Genomic DNA, 14,508 nt, shown 5'->3' on the forward strand with positions numbered 1-14,508 from the left:
ACATGCTTGTAGGCATAGCTGTCTCCCAGAAGTTAAATTAATAAAAAGGCACTTAGAGGTTTTAAGCATGGGTGTTGCATTTTCAAGGTTTTATGCACCCAACCTTCCAGGAGCAAAATTTGAGCCCTCTTTGGAAGCGGCCTGTGTCCAGCGCAGGAGCGTGCCCTGTCAGTGTTACAGGTAGATGGTGCAGTGTCTGTGCAGCATGTCCAATAAGCCCTGCAGATTGTACTTTGTCCTCAGCAGCACGGTTCCTAGGCTTGGCAAAACTGAGTGTGGACTGCTGGAGAATAGAGCCAGGGCTTGGAAGACCCATGTTTTGTGACCAGCTCAGTCGCTGACCTCCTCCCCAGCACTGTTCATTGGCAAAACTTTGTAGAGCACTTTTGAGTTTTTACGGAAAAGACAGCTCTGGAGTCCTCAACACAGGAAGGACATGGATCTGTTGGAATGGGTCCAGAGGAGGGCCATTAAGATGGTCAGAGGGATGGAGCACCTCCCCTATGAAGACAGGCTGACAGACCTGGGGTTGTTCAGCCTGGAGAAGAGAAGGCTCTGCGGAGACCTCATAGCAGCCTTCCAATATCTGAAGGGAGCTACAGGAGAGATGGGGAGGAACTCTTTGTCAGGAACTGTAGTGACAGGACAAAGGGTAATGGTTTTAAGTCGGAAGAGGGCAGATTTAGATTAGATATTAGGAAGAAATTCTTTACTGCGAGCATGGTGAAGCACTGGAACAGGTTGCCCTGAGAAGATGTGGCTGCCCCATCCCAGAAGTGTTCAAGGCCAGGCTGGATGGGGCTTTGAGCAACCTGCTCTAATGGAGGTGTCCCTGCCCACGGCAGGGGGGTTGGAACTTGATGATCTTCAAGGACCCTTCCAACCCAAACCATTCTATGATTCTATGAACTAAAGCTGACGAGTGAGGGGTCTCAAGTGAAAAGCTGGGAGCACATTCCAACTGCCAGAATGTGCAGAAGCTCAGTACATATCTGTCAGTCTTCAGTAAGCCAGGTCTCATTGGAGACATATTGCGGAGTATGTTTTATGGATATAACCAAACCAGGCCACAGGAACATGAGACAGTGGTGATTTCTCTTGGCCAGTGGCTGCACAAGGAGCATGGCTAGGAGCCTGGGAAGGAGACTGTCCCACTCAGGCTGAGCAACCTGGGTTGTTACAAGAGTAATCTGAAAACGTGGTGCCTCCTTGCTGAACTGAAGCCAGGGCCTCATTTTCTGTCTCTGTAGTCTAAGAGCTGTACAGTAGATAAGAAATTCTTCTGTTGGCAGCAGCCAGGCACCAGACAGGCTGCTACATGCTGTGTCTCAGTCACAGGACACAAAAGAAGAATTGCATTTAAGATCTCAAGGTCCAGTCACCTAGCAACTATAGTCCCGCCAAAGGTTTCAAACTAGCTTGGGCTTTGTATCCCCACAAGTCTTTATTTTTATGTATTTAATTACTGCAGCTTTAAAAAAAAAAAAAAAAAAAGGGTATTAAGATGTTCAGATGGATTCTTTTGGGGGGAGCAAGGAACCATGTATTGCATACAGCACGTGCAAACCAGTTTTAAACAACATAATACTGTCCTGTGCTCTAGTTGCACAATATGGCATTATACTAAAAGGAAAAGTAGAGAAAGCTGCGGATTTGAGGTTGATGTAGAACAGCTTCAGGGGCTGATCACCTGGATTCTGTCAAGCACATAAGTAACATGCATAAATAAATAAAAATATTTGCCATAATTTCTATAGAAATGATTTCAAGTGGCTTTGGCAACATATTCAAAGTCTTTTGTGATCTATATCAGCCATTCATAATGCTTGGGAGCAATTGCATTGTTCAAAAAAAACCCAAATCATAACAACTCATCCCAAAAGCAAGGAGATCTGAGGGTTTATTTTTTCTGTGGTGACTTACAATACACTGTAAAAGAATGCAACAGCTAAATCAGAAAAGAAATACAAGCAACATTTGCCTCTCTCTTCTCAGCACAAAGAAATGTGTGGGATGTGACGTGTAAGCCAGTTAGCAAGAATATTTTGACTTTTTTCTGAGTAGCTCATTGTCTCAGCTTTCCACAGATGGAAGTGACTAAGACCATATCATTATGTTTAAGGTATACATTCTGCTGTGAATGTCTTATACATTCTGGAGTGCAGTACCATGATATTAGAGCCAGAGAAAGCTACGGTTGAGATATCGTCTCTCTCATATCTTATCTGAGAGGCAATCACAATGTCTTGTGCAGTGAAAAACCATGGAGATCAGCCAGTTCTTTTGTGTACTTAGACTTGACTGATTAGTATGAATGACTGGGAAGTTATTTTTGCTTCACGTGTAATATTTTTTAGATATTCTCTGTCTGCAATAACCTGGGCACTTCTGTGAGCTTTGGAGAAAGTTTGTTGCCTGCGTAAATGTAACCTCCAATTATCTGTCTATAAGGTCTGGTTTGATATATGGAAATATTGTTGACACTAACCTCAGCTGGGCTTAATGGATACCAATATGAAAGCAAGAGACATAATTTATATTGTTACAAATGTGTATCAGTATGTAGACGTTATGCATGAAAACAGGCTTTAGACAGAGACAAATCAGGGCATTTTCTTATTGCTTTTTTGGTTGCAGTTGTTCCAACCATTTCTAATGGAATGCTGCTATGTGTTTACTTTTTTTTTTTTCTTCAAAAAAATACAGCTTTTATGCAGTCATTTCTTATTTGGAATGTTTTGAAGTGATTGAGAAGTTATACTTCAAGGTATTTCAGCCTGTATACTGCTTGTGGTAATTTACATCCAGTCCTTTATTTCTTATTTCTAAAATTTCGTATATCAGTGCTCTGTCGTATAGCACCTGTAAGTTCTCTGTCTGATATTTTTTTTATACCCTAAAAATCAGCTGCTTTTTTTTTAATTTTAAAAAAAGCTGATAATAACTGATGTTCTTACACATACATGCTTTTTTCTGCCTTCTTAACAAATAAAAAATAATATTAAAAAATCCAGAAGTCTTGGTACATCAAAATAAAGATTTAATTTGTTGCAAATGTGAAAGGTAAAAATGATGGAATTGTGAGTTCCTTTCAGAAATGCACTAAAAAAGGCACAAGAGCTCAGTATCTCAAAAATAGGAGCCTGAAATTAATGTCATAGTTCACACCACACACCTGAGTGACAGTATTGATGGGCAGGCAGTTAACACACTGGGACTTCAGCAAAACAAATATTCGGTATCTTCTGTAATCACAGGTATCTTTATCAGAATGCTTTTAAGATGCAGCACTACATAAGGTTTAGGATTCAAAATTTAAGATTCAGTACTACATAAGGTTTAGGATTCAAAATTTACGATTCAGTATCAAATCTGATAATCTGTCATAATTCTCTGCTACTTAATCTCAGAGGTAAGTGCTTCTGACCCCAGACAAAAGCCCGTGGTGTGTAACGTGAGGGAGGTGTGCTGACTGTTCCCCCAGCATGTGTTTCCAAGTTAAAAGAACATGACCTTCAACACATGAACTTTTTTAACACCGGAGGGCTCAATGGCTCTCAATGACTCTACTGTTGCAGGGGGCACTTTTAGAAGGGTTTACGGCATGTATCTTAAACAGCGGTTATAAATTGTGTCTTGTACTTTGGTCAGATAGCTATGTAAACAGGGAGAGACCCAGAGTGGATTTCTGCAATTACACATTGTGCGTGTAAAAAAAAACCAAACAAACTGGCTGTGGTTAGTTGACACAGCATCCTAGATATCCTAAAAGTCTCTCTTCACTTGTGTGCTTATAGACACCTCAGTGCTACTGTCTTTTCCTTGGCAGTGACATCTGCTGTCATCCAGCACATTAACACTGAAATAACTAGTCACTAATCCCCTCTTCGATTATGCTGTAGATTCAGGAGGGGAGTGAATGCAGACAGAAACCACAGAGAATAGCACAGCAAAACAATGTTTTCTTAGTACATGGCATAAGACAGTTAGGACAAAAACTAGATATTTATTCAAAATGAGATAAAATAAACTTATTTGGAGAAAACGTGTTTGGGTGCCTTCTCTGGTGGGAGGGTGTGCCTCTTGGGATGCAGTCAGGGACAAAGGAGAAGATCTTGTGCTCTTGTGTTATGCCACTTCAGCAAACGGAGGGAGCAGATGTAGTAATTAAGTGTCCTCAAAAGGTTGCAAAGTGAGTTGATTAAGTGAAATACTGAACTTAACAAAGCCATGTCAGGATCAAGAGGCAATTGTGCATTCTCATTTGTGCAGTCTTGTGCTGTAAATAAAGCACTGCTCTAATGTTAACATTTTCCATTACAGGAAAAAGAGAAACGATTTTTGTTTAAACTTGTAAAAAGCCTTTTTTATTATATCAACAGTTTTCATAAACACCACAGTCTTGCCTTGCTCTTCAGTTTTAATGGTGGAAGCACTGACTTATTTTGGTAAGCTGTTAATGACTCTCCTTAGATGTATGCTTCACAACAGACATTTAGATTTTAAAATAATGCCACACTGTTTGCATAACAGGAACAACAATAGTGGCACAGAAATTAATTGTAGTAAAATTCAACTAACAGAGAAAACTGGTAGTAGAATTCAGGCCCTCCATACCTCTCATTTTATCAGGTATCTGGGGGTTAAGACATACATGAATCACATCGATCTTGTCTTTTCTGCAAATTTCAACATTCCCCTCAAAATGCTGGCACATTTCCTACATATTCCACTCTTCTCTACTTCACGGGATATTGTGTGAACTCATATTGCTGAGAATAAATACTGATACTAGCTACTATATTACAATCCTGGGAGGGGTAACTGTTGAAAACCTTCCCCAGTCCCAGTAACACCACAAGCCCCGTCTGTAGAAAGCACAATGCAGTTCTGAAGGAGTCTCCTACATTTTTCTTCTCTGGTAATTTATATTCTTATTTAGTCTACTTTTGTTGGGCATTTCTATATCTGTCCACATGAATGCCTCTTTGTAAAAAAGTCTTTGAGTGATCCAGAAGTCATTCACACCTTTGTGAAATAGCCACGTTTTTCAGTGAGCCAATTTTGTGAGGCAAACAGAAAGCTACTCCACAGTGAAAACCAGCCTCAGGTTTGAACCATTTACTATGCAACTGTTTACCTAATAGCAAAATCAGTCTGCTTAAAAGGCAAATATCAACACGTAGAAGAATTTTTCACCATCTGTTTGAGAGAGCACAAATGCATGCATGAATGCACATGAGGGACTTTGAAGGAAAAAGAAGTGGAGAATAAAACATATCTGGAATTGAGAGAAAAGTTTTGAGAGACTCTTCAGAGAGTCTCAAGGGACACTCAAGAAGTGGGAGATCATTCTAGGGAAAAAAAACCAACCAACCAACCAAAACTATTCAAGCCCTGCGCATGCATGTGTATGTCATACGCTTCTTACCTGCAGAATTATTTGTTCACTTCTTAACGGGCATTGCTGTATTGCACAATTTGAGTTACCTGCCAAAACTAACTTGAGACCCAAGAAAATCAATGGAGGAAAAAAACCAGGAGAGACAGAAATTTGGTTGCAATACCTGCTGAAGCTGCCAGCTCTCTTTACTGATTAGGCAGCCCACAAGAACTATCTTTCTATGTTGGCGATCTGCCTTTGGTGACATCCTCTAGAGCCAGCACAAGGAGCCATGCAGGAATTCATCCAGTGATAGAAGGCATACTCTACTAAGGACTAGACAAGCTTATAGCTCAGGATGTTGGTATGAAGTGTAGTAGATATTCAGAATGCACAATACAAGATTCAGTGACAATAATAATAAAAAAAAAAACCCAAATAATCAAAACAGGCTTTCATGACCCTATTGGCATTTTTTTTTTATTCTGGCTGACTTGTAATCTCATTATGGAATGAGAGAATAACATTGTTGGAAAGATGTTGCACAATAAAAATGTCTTTGAGTCCCTTTGTATTTCATTAAGTAAATTGTCTCTTTGGCAGCGTTGTAAATAGAAGGTGATGGCGAAACCTGAAGAGCACTCTGTTTGCTACTAAGCAGTAGTATCGTGAATAATGTAGGAATGATTTAAAATTAATTTCCTTGATATTTAAGCAGTTCTGGATGCCTCAGTACTTCTTCAAAGATGCTTAGTTTTAATAGGAAGTCTCTCAATCTTTCCTGCAGTTACATCACATAATGTGTGCAAATTATGTATGTATGTATATGTGTATATATAGAGGTACATATTTATATATTAAAATGAAAAGGACCAGGTAATGGCATGCATTTGAGAAACCTAGAGAGACAGATATATGTAGTTTGCAACTGGGGAAAAAATAGTAATTAAGCGGAAAATAGGTTGTGGAGGGAAGGAACTCTTACCTCAGGAGACGATCTGCCCTACTTTCTTTTCTCGCATTTTGAAACCCATGAATCTTTCACTTGCTTTATCACTTTCCCCAATTCCCTGCAGGCCAGAGCTGACAGCTAAGCCTCTGTTTTATCTTAAACTGTTCAAAGCGTGTCAGAAAATGACTTAGCCTGCTGAATCTGAAAGTGACTGCATGATTGCAGGAACCCACGTCCCGGTTAACCCCAGTCCAGGTAATCGCCATTGCTTGAGTGAAATCATAATGATAGTCCCAGAACAGCTAGTAGATTGTTATAATATGTGGTCTTTTGCTGCTTTGATTTGAAGACCAGAAACTGAGTTAACTCTTATTTTTTTAAATTTTTATTTTCTTTAGAAGCAATTATTTATGTCTTGTGCCACTCTGATTTCAGCACATAAAGTTAATATTAGTTTTTCACCTTGTGTTGTTAACAACTGTTTTGTATATGGACAGGGTCAAGCAGTTGCACTGTCTGTAAATGTCTTGACTGTTTATTCTGTGGGCTCTGTCTCCTTCCTTTGAATATGGCCTTTACAAATCCTTTCTATTTTTATTCCATTGCGCTTATAAGAATTATCTTTAAAATACACTGTTGTCACTACACTTCAGCATGATAAAATGCAGGGATAAGGTGAGTATGACCACATTCATGTCTCTAAAAATAGGATTCTACTGCAATTTTTACAGTAATTTCATTTTAGTAGGCTTTAACTGGACCTGAAAAGTGATACACCTCGAACAGTTCTTGGTGAGGAAACAAAATAAGGCAACATAGGCACTTCAGACTGTTTTATGCTCAGCCTGTATCATGAAATGAAACACTTGTGTACTGGTTTTCATCTTCAAAGTTTTACCATCTCTGAGAAGTGATATGTAACTAACTGGTATATCACATTCTTAGGTTGAAATTCTTCTGACTGATGGCACCTGAACCCACATTTTGCAGTTCTCAGGAGGAAGCTGTAACACCATCCTTCACTGGTGTTAGCTCTTGTGAAATAACTGTTTCTTTTCGGATATTTGAGGAGAAAGAAAACACTAATGCCAGGCACAGCTCCCTTACTTGTCACAGGGTGTCTTTTCAATTTCGTGCTGGGGGGAATGTTTACAGGGAAGTATTGTTGATGCTCTGTTAACTAATAACAATCTGGTATGAAGGTAAAAGAGAACTTGTGAACCTGTGAAGGTCTGGACAACCCACACAGCATGAATCTTTAAGCTCTCCCTACTATACTGGGACTACAGAAGATGGACGTGTATACTGCCATTAGTTACACACATCAGAAACTTGCTTCTTATTTTTGTAGGGTGAAATATTTCCCAAAGGCTCTCCAAAATCAGCAGGGAGTTTCTGGATGTTATTTTGGATCTCTACTTACTGTATTGGCTGAATTCAAGCCTTCAGCCCTAGTCCCGTTCCTCAGCAAGCATTCTCTACAACAATGTCGGTGGTTTTATTTTTTTTTAGAATTTGTTTCTGTGATTGGCACATCTGGACTCACTATGCAGTGCAAATAAAGGCAGTGGTCTCCTACTAACACTAGTAGATCTTGCAACAGTAGAAATATACTGGCTTGATGCATGCCTTAAATTAAGAAATAAATGTTAGTTATATGGTCTATACGAACTATTTCAGGTGCATAGGAATTCAACATTAATTGTGTTACTTGCTGTAATGTTTTTCTTGGCTCTTATTATACCCAATCTTGGCCAATTTATGCACGAGCTGACATCTGAAATTTTGGAATTTTTGAGTCCCGGGAGTCCTTTTCATGATGCCGTGGTAGTAACTAGAGTAAATATGGAGAATGAGACTGAAAAGATACTGGGTAAACAGGCCTTATTGCCTCCTTTCTGAACAAAAACTGCATTGCATTGCAGAATTTACCATCTGAAGACGTGTTTCAGACACCAGAGTTGTGGTGAGAAACTTGGACAAGGTTGTCTTAGATAGGGACGTTGCGGGCAAGCCACTGTTGAGTTATTTAGGTCACTTAATTAACTTTATCACATATTGTAAAAATGTTAAAAAAAAACAGAAGGGCAATTGGGTTATTTATGTGTCCTTCATCAAAGTACTGTTCATAGAAGTGAACTCAGCACCTTCTCAGAGGTCTGTTGCAGGATAGCATCAACAATATTTTGGCTGATGTCATAAAAAATACGGTATAGACACTAGTAGTATAGATATGGGAAGATAAGTAGATTTTCCAAGTGCAAACTGCACAATATGAAAGCTTAGGGTACTCAGGCACACATTTTGATTTAGTCACAGATTTTGTCAGTGCCTTGTTTCTCAACTATAAAAAAAGGGACAATAATATCCCTACTTTACAGAGGCATCAGAAGATAATTTCAGACTTCCAGGCATCTCAGAATTGGACAAATGCTGAAGATACTTTCCTTACTAGATGGACAGATCTGCCAACTGGCTGATGAAAGAACTGATGCTGAATGAAAGTGATAAGCTACAGATTGTTGTAAGAGAAATTAACTTCAGCAGATGTGTTACGCGGTATTGCTTGCTTGGATTTGTGGTAGCTGCCATAATTCTTTCACTGCAGTTGGGTTGTGGAAAAGGGTATAAGTGACATGACTAGCAAGGCAGAATTTTTAAAGACGGGTGTGTTTCCAATGCCGGTTTGTTGGGGTTTGTTGTTTTTTTTTTTTTTTTTTTTTTTTTTTTTTTTTTTTTTTTTTTGGTTAGAGAGGTATCTTCTGATTAACTACTCCAAACTAAAGCTGAGAAGAGGCAGTAAGAAGGTTGTTGCTTGAATATGGAAGAAGACGCAAAAATGTGTGAAATTGAAGGGTGAGGTGAGAATAGTTCAGTCTGTTTCCTCCACCAACATTTGCAATTCCCTTCCCGGAGCGAATCAGCTGAGTAGAAATGTAAAATAAAAATCTGTATTTTAAAGTACTCATTTGTTTTTCTTTCTTTCTTACAGCTTGTGGCCAATGCAATCCTTTTTGTCAGTGTAAATTTGTATGGGGTCTTTGTGAGGATTCTGACAGAAAGGGCTCAGAGGAAGGCGTTCCTTCAGGCCAGGAACTGCATTGAGGACAGGCTGAGGCTGGAGGATGAAAATGAAAAGCAGGTCAGTTTCTAAGTCTTATTTATTTTTCTGTGTTTCTTCTGAGATGACTGCAGTTATGAGGACCACGGGTCAAGGCATTGGTACCGAGTGCCTGATAAGGCGTGTGTGTGTTTCCATTGCAAAGGAAGGTGCTGCCTCCCTGAACCGCCTTCAGCTCATCCTCACCAGTGCGGGCACAGCGTGCTCTTCATCTGCAGTGCTCACAGAAGGTGTGGGCTCATCCCATGCCTACTGCCAGCTCCAGCACCAAAGGTGCATTTTAGGTCTGAGCTAAAAACTAACATACTATTGCACTCTAAAATCCTGGGTTTTTTTCTGCATGGATGTTTTGGGGTGGATGTGAGAGAATGCTGTAAATACTTCTCTTCTGGCTGCATGTACTATAAGTTGTTTGCGTTCATGATACCTATAAACAAAAGTCTACATTTTGGGGTGTAGGGGCTGCACTGATATACAGGAATAACTGTGATAACAATCTATTCCTTTTCTCAAAAGCCACCTTAGTAGTTTGATGGTTTATTTCATAGAAGTTTATCAATCAATCTTCCAAGCGTATTTGGAAACAACGAGAAAAATTGCTGTATTGTGGAGCTTGCTGTTGTTACTCAGAGGTCCAAATGTTAAACCTGAATGTTAAACCTACTAAGATCTGGCCATCTGTAAGGTTTAGACTAGATTATTCTTTCTGTCTAGGTGATAATAGAGGACCACGCTGGAATACATAGATATTACTCCATTGACCTCTCTGGAATTATGGTAACATGCCAATAAGGACTTAAGTCTCATTCAAACCTTGCTATACAAGATGTTGGGGTCCTCAAAGCTTGTGTACCTCACACACTTTTACTTCTCTTAATTTGCAATTTCTCTACCAATTCTATTTCTATGTGTGAAATAACATAGTAGGTCCTTAAGTACTTTTTATTATGAATTGAGTGAATGCATTTTTATGACCTGAACATACTCTTTAATAAGTAGATGTCTTCTTTGAACAACTGCATACTTTGGCTGTGTAAAAATGGTATTAGGATCAAAGCCTTTAGATTTGATTCTGGTCGTTTGTAGTCCAAAGATGCAGATTTCCAAAGTCATAAATGTGCTGTAAAGGAATTTCCATGGGATTTAGGCAGCCCTGCCATTTCTGCCTTTGAAAACCCACTTCTGAGATCCAACATAAAAATAATACTGATTTTTCTCTTTCTCTAGTAAGCACATTAGCAATCTGTCTTATTTTATATTTTATCCATGCATATGGAAATACAAGAAAGCAAAAGCATTATTGTTGATAGTATACCTAGAGAATCCTGCAAATGTTTTTCCAATGCAGTATACAGGTCAATGAAGAGAATATACTTTTCTCCTACACTTGTGAAATTAGCTTTATGCAACACAGTGTAAAACTTAATACAGTGGTGAAATATACTAATTAGCTGTCAAAAGTACTACCAAAATACTTTGTGTGGCTGCTCTCGCACTACTTGAGAATACCTCTAAAACCAGGGCAAGAATTAAGACATGATTACAGGCTACAAAATTATTCTGCAATTGCTGTGGCATAATGTAGCTCAAGTTTCCAGCTGGCAACACTCAAGCACGTTTGAGGTTAAAGGAGACATCGCTGACCTAGTTGAATTTTTTGTGATCATTCCTGTATTTTTGCTCCTGGTATTTTGTACCAACAGTACATGTTAAAAAGCACTGAGTTTTTTCATCAGACTTTCTTGTCTCATTCAAATGCTCTGACCTAAATACTGTATACCTTTTACATTGAGAATTGTAATCCAAAATGATAAAACCTTTCCCTGGTACTTCTGTGCAAGTCTTTAATGGGAAAGGAAAGAACATGCTCTTGGCTTTTGAACGTATACAGCCTTCTGAACATACACAGTCTTGACTGTGTGAGACAGATACCACATCTGAAACTGTAAGTCAGATTTATTCCTCTGTGTCCTACTTAGAGTGATTCTCCTCATATAGGGTGCATTTGTAGTAATAGTCCAATGTGATCATTTTGATAAATCTATTTTTATGAGCAAGAGCAAAAGATCTCATGTAGCATTTCTGGAGGCATCATGCAAGAGTTTGCAAGTAGGCTTTGGAAGTGTTACTGGGGAGAATCGGACCAGATGGACTCTATTTGTTTTAAAATTCAGTTTAATGTTCATCCTGTTACCTATTCTCTATGGTCACAACAAATAACTGGCCTTGATGATGGCATCATCCACTTGTTACATTGCTGAATGTTAGCCTGCAATTCTATAGTGACACCAGAAGCAAAGGCCAAGAATCAAGTAAGTTTTAGACTATAAGCAAATGATTGTCTTGTTGTCTATAAATCTCAGCAGCAAGACCATCCTCTGCAGAGAAAGCAGTTAAGAATAAATATTGTGAGGTGGGTCCTGTTCCTTGGAACTGTGATTGTTCTCTTCCTGCTCAATCAGAGGACCATCATGGGAGCACTTCCCCTTTACTCCCACTGCACCATATCTCTGTGTCCACTTCATCGATTCCAGATTATCTCTTGCCCATACAGTAAGCATTGTCATCCTGTTCCCTGGACTGATAGATGTCCCTCCTGATTCTGAGAGTAGCCTCCAGAAGGCTTGACCCCTTCCCAAGTGAGCAAGAAAGGAGCAAACAGGCATGGGGATGTGTTCAGAGTAGAGAAAGAAGTAATCTGCTCGTGTTTGAGGTTATTCAGAGGGCAAACCAGTAAGGAAGCTGTGACTCACTGTGTATTAATTCCCAGCATGGCAACTCCTGAAGTGGTGCCATGCTCCTAGCGAGTGGTGGCATTGTAATGCTGAGTGCAACTGGACCACTGTGTTTAAAAGCCTGTGGACTCTGATGTTTCTACTCTCTCATTCAGTGTGTGTATGGCTTAGAATCATAGAATCATCTAGCTTAGAAGGGACCTTTAAGATCATCTAGTCCAACCATTAAGCTAACTCTGAGAAAAAACCCATCACTAAACCATGTCCCGCAGCACCATGTCAACCCGTCTTTTGAACACCTCCAGGGATGGTGCCTCAACCACTTCCCTGGGCAGCTTGATAACCCTTTCAGTGTAAAAATTTTTCCTAATATCCAACCGGTGCCAACCTGGCACAGCTGGAGGCCGTTTCCTCTTGTCCTGTTGCCTGTTCCTTGAGAGAATAGACTGTCCCCCCCCCAGCTACACCCTCCTTTCAGGTAGTATCAATAGAGCAATAGGTAGAGCAATAAGGTCTCCCCTCAGCCTCCTCATCTCCAGGCTGAACACCCCCAGCTCCCTCAGCCTCTCCTCATAAGACTTACTCTCTAGACCCCTCACCAGCTTCATCGCCCATCTCTGGACCCGCTCCAGCACCTCAATGTCTTTTTTTGTGGTAAGGGGCCCAAAACTGGACACAACACTCCCCACAGTTTTGTGGTGGTGAATTTCACTCTAATTATGCACTCTGGTAAACAGAACTTCTTTTTAGTTGTCATGTCTGATGACTTGATTGGATGCTCTCCAGCTCTGTTTTGCGATAAACTATGAGTAATCATTCTACAGTCACCTTTTCCATGCCACTTCTAACACTGTCGACTTCTCTCATAACCCCGCTCATCTCTCCTCCCAAGCTGAAGAAGTGTTGTGTTTGGCCTCCTGATGCATGGAAACAGCTTTGTGTCTCAATCTTGCCAACTTTGCAATGAATCTTACTCATGTCTTTCCTTCCTCTCTCCCTGACAATAAGAATATTTTTATGCATATTCATGCATTGGATGTGGAGATAAAGCATATAATTTCCATCAAAGAAATGCACTTGCACCAGCACAGGCTGATGTGGAAACCACCTGTGGTTTTTGTATGAGGAAGGCTGGGAAAATGTTTGTCTTCATGCAAACTTCCAAAGCCCACAAAAACAGCTTAGTTATCTTCACTGGTTTTTAATTGTGTAAGTACGTGCAAATATGTTTGCATGTTTCAAGCAACTTGTTTGGAAACTTGTTTTGATCTTTCCTTCCTTCCTAAATGTTACTTTTGTACTTGCTCACCATCTTTCATGAAATAGTTGTGTATTCCACTATGAAGTTTAAGTTTATTACTGGCTTTAACATAAGAACCTGAAGGAAGCATTAAAAACCACAGGGAGTTAGGAAGCAGTGGGCTGAGACTGCCAGCTCTGGGGTTAGTTTCAGAGCCAGAAGCACGGCACACCAGCTGGTCTCATGAGTTTTGCTGAGAGTTAGGTTGGTTCCCTTCGCTAGTACAAAACTTTGCTACTGAAGTAATGCTGGTTCTGGGATGCAGATGCAGACTAGCACCTCAGTGTTGCTCTGCAGTGCTTCCGTACCTGTTGAAGCTAGCTAAATTCTTTTTATGCAATGCTGAGTTGTGCATACAAATGTCTGAATGTATATGTCTATGCATTCCAAGAGTCTGCTTCATTTTAGGGCAATATCCTTAACACTGGATATAGTAACTGGGACATCAACAAGTCAGAGATTTGATTAATAACTATTCATGGAAAATGAAACAGTGTCAGCAAAAAATACCATGAGTCTCAGTGCAGAATACTTTGAACTGCTGCTTAGGCTGCTTTGGGTTCAAATTCCCTGATGTGTTCAGATCCCCCTTCAAAACTATTTAAGCTAGATATTACACATTTTGGATATGTATACTACCTCCTGTACTTTTGGGTAAAAGGAAGACACTCATAGCAGCCCTCCAGGGGCTCTTTCCATTGTGTTTCATTTCAAGCATTTATGAAAAAAAGGAAAAAAAATACAACATTATGTTTGAATAAAGCAAACCATGTTGGACTTTCATTGTGCTAATGTATAACAGGTTGCTGGGTGTTTGGTTTTATTCCAATTCAGCAATGAAACTGAAAAATTAGTTATTTGCGCAGCCTCAGGCAGGAGTAATTTCTGGGGTGCCTGACAGTATGCTTATCAATGCTTAATCAGGTTCTCCTCATGTTTCCCATACTTTTTATTCTCAGAATCTTGCATCTTTTTTCATTGCAGTGCAGAAGAAAATATGAAATTTATCATGTCGAA

General features: G+C 39.7%; 1 protein-coding gene across 1 annotated transcript in view; it reads left to right on the forward strand.

Moving 5' to 3' along the window:
* Positions 1–14,508, forward strand: part of ADCY1 (adenylate cyclase 1 (brain)) — a 156,576-nt gene that overhangs the window by 35,472 nt on the left and 106,596 nt on the right. Inside the window, exon 2 of the mRNA XM_014965252.1 lies at positions 9,328–9,477. Coding sequence (XP_014820738.1) covers positions 9,328–9,477 — 150 coding nt within the window. The remainder of the gene's footprint in view (positions 1–9,327; positions 9,478–14,508) is intronic.

The sequence above is a fragment of the Calidris pugnax genome, unplaced genomic scaffold (genome assembly GCF_001431845.1).
Source record: "Calidris pugnax isolate Ruff unplaced genomic scaffold, ASM143184v1 scaffold41, whole genome shotgun sequence".
Taxonomy (NCBI): domain Eukaryota; kingdom Metazoa; phylum Chordata; class Aves; order Charadriiformes; family Scolopacidae; genus Calidris; species Calidris pugnax.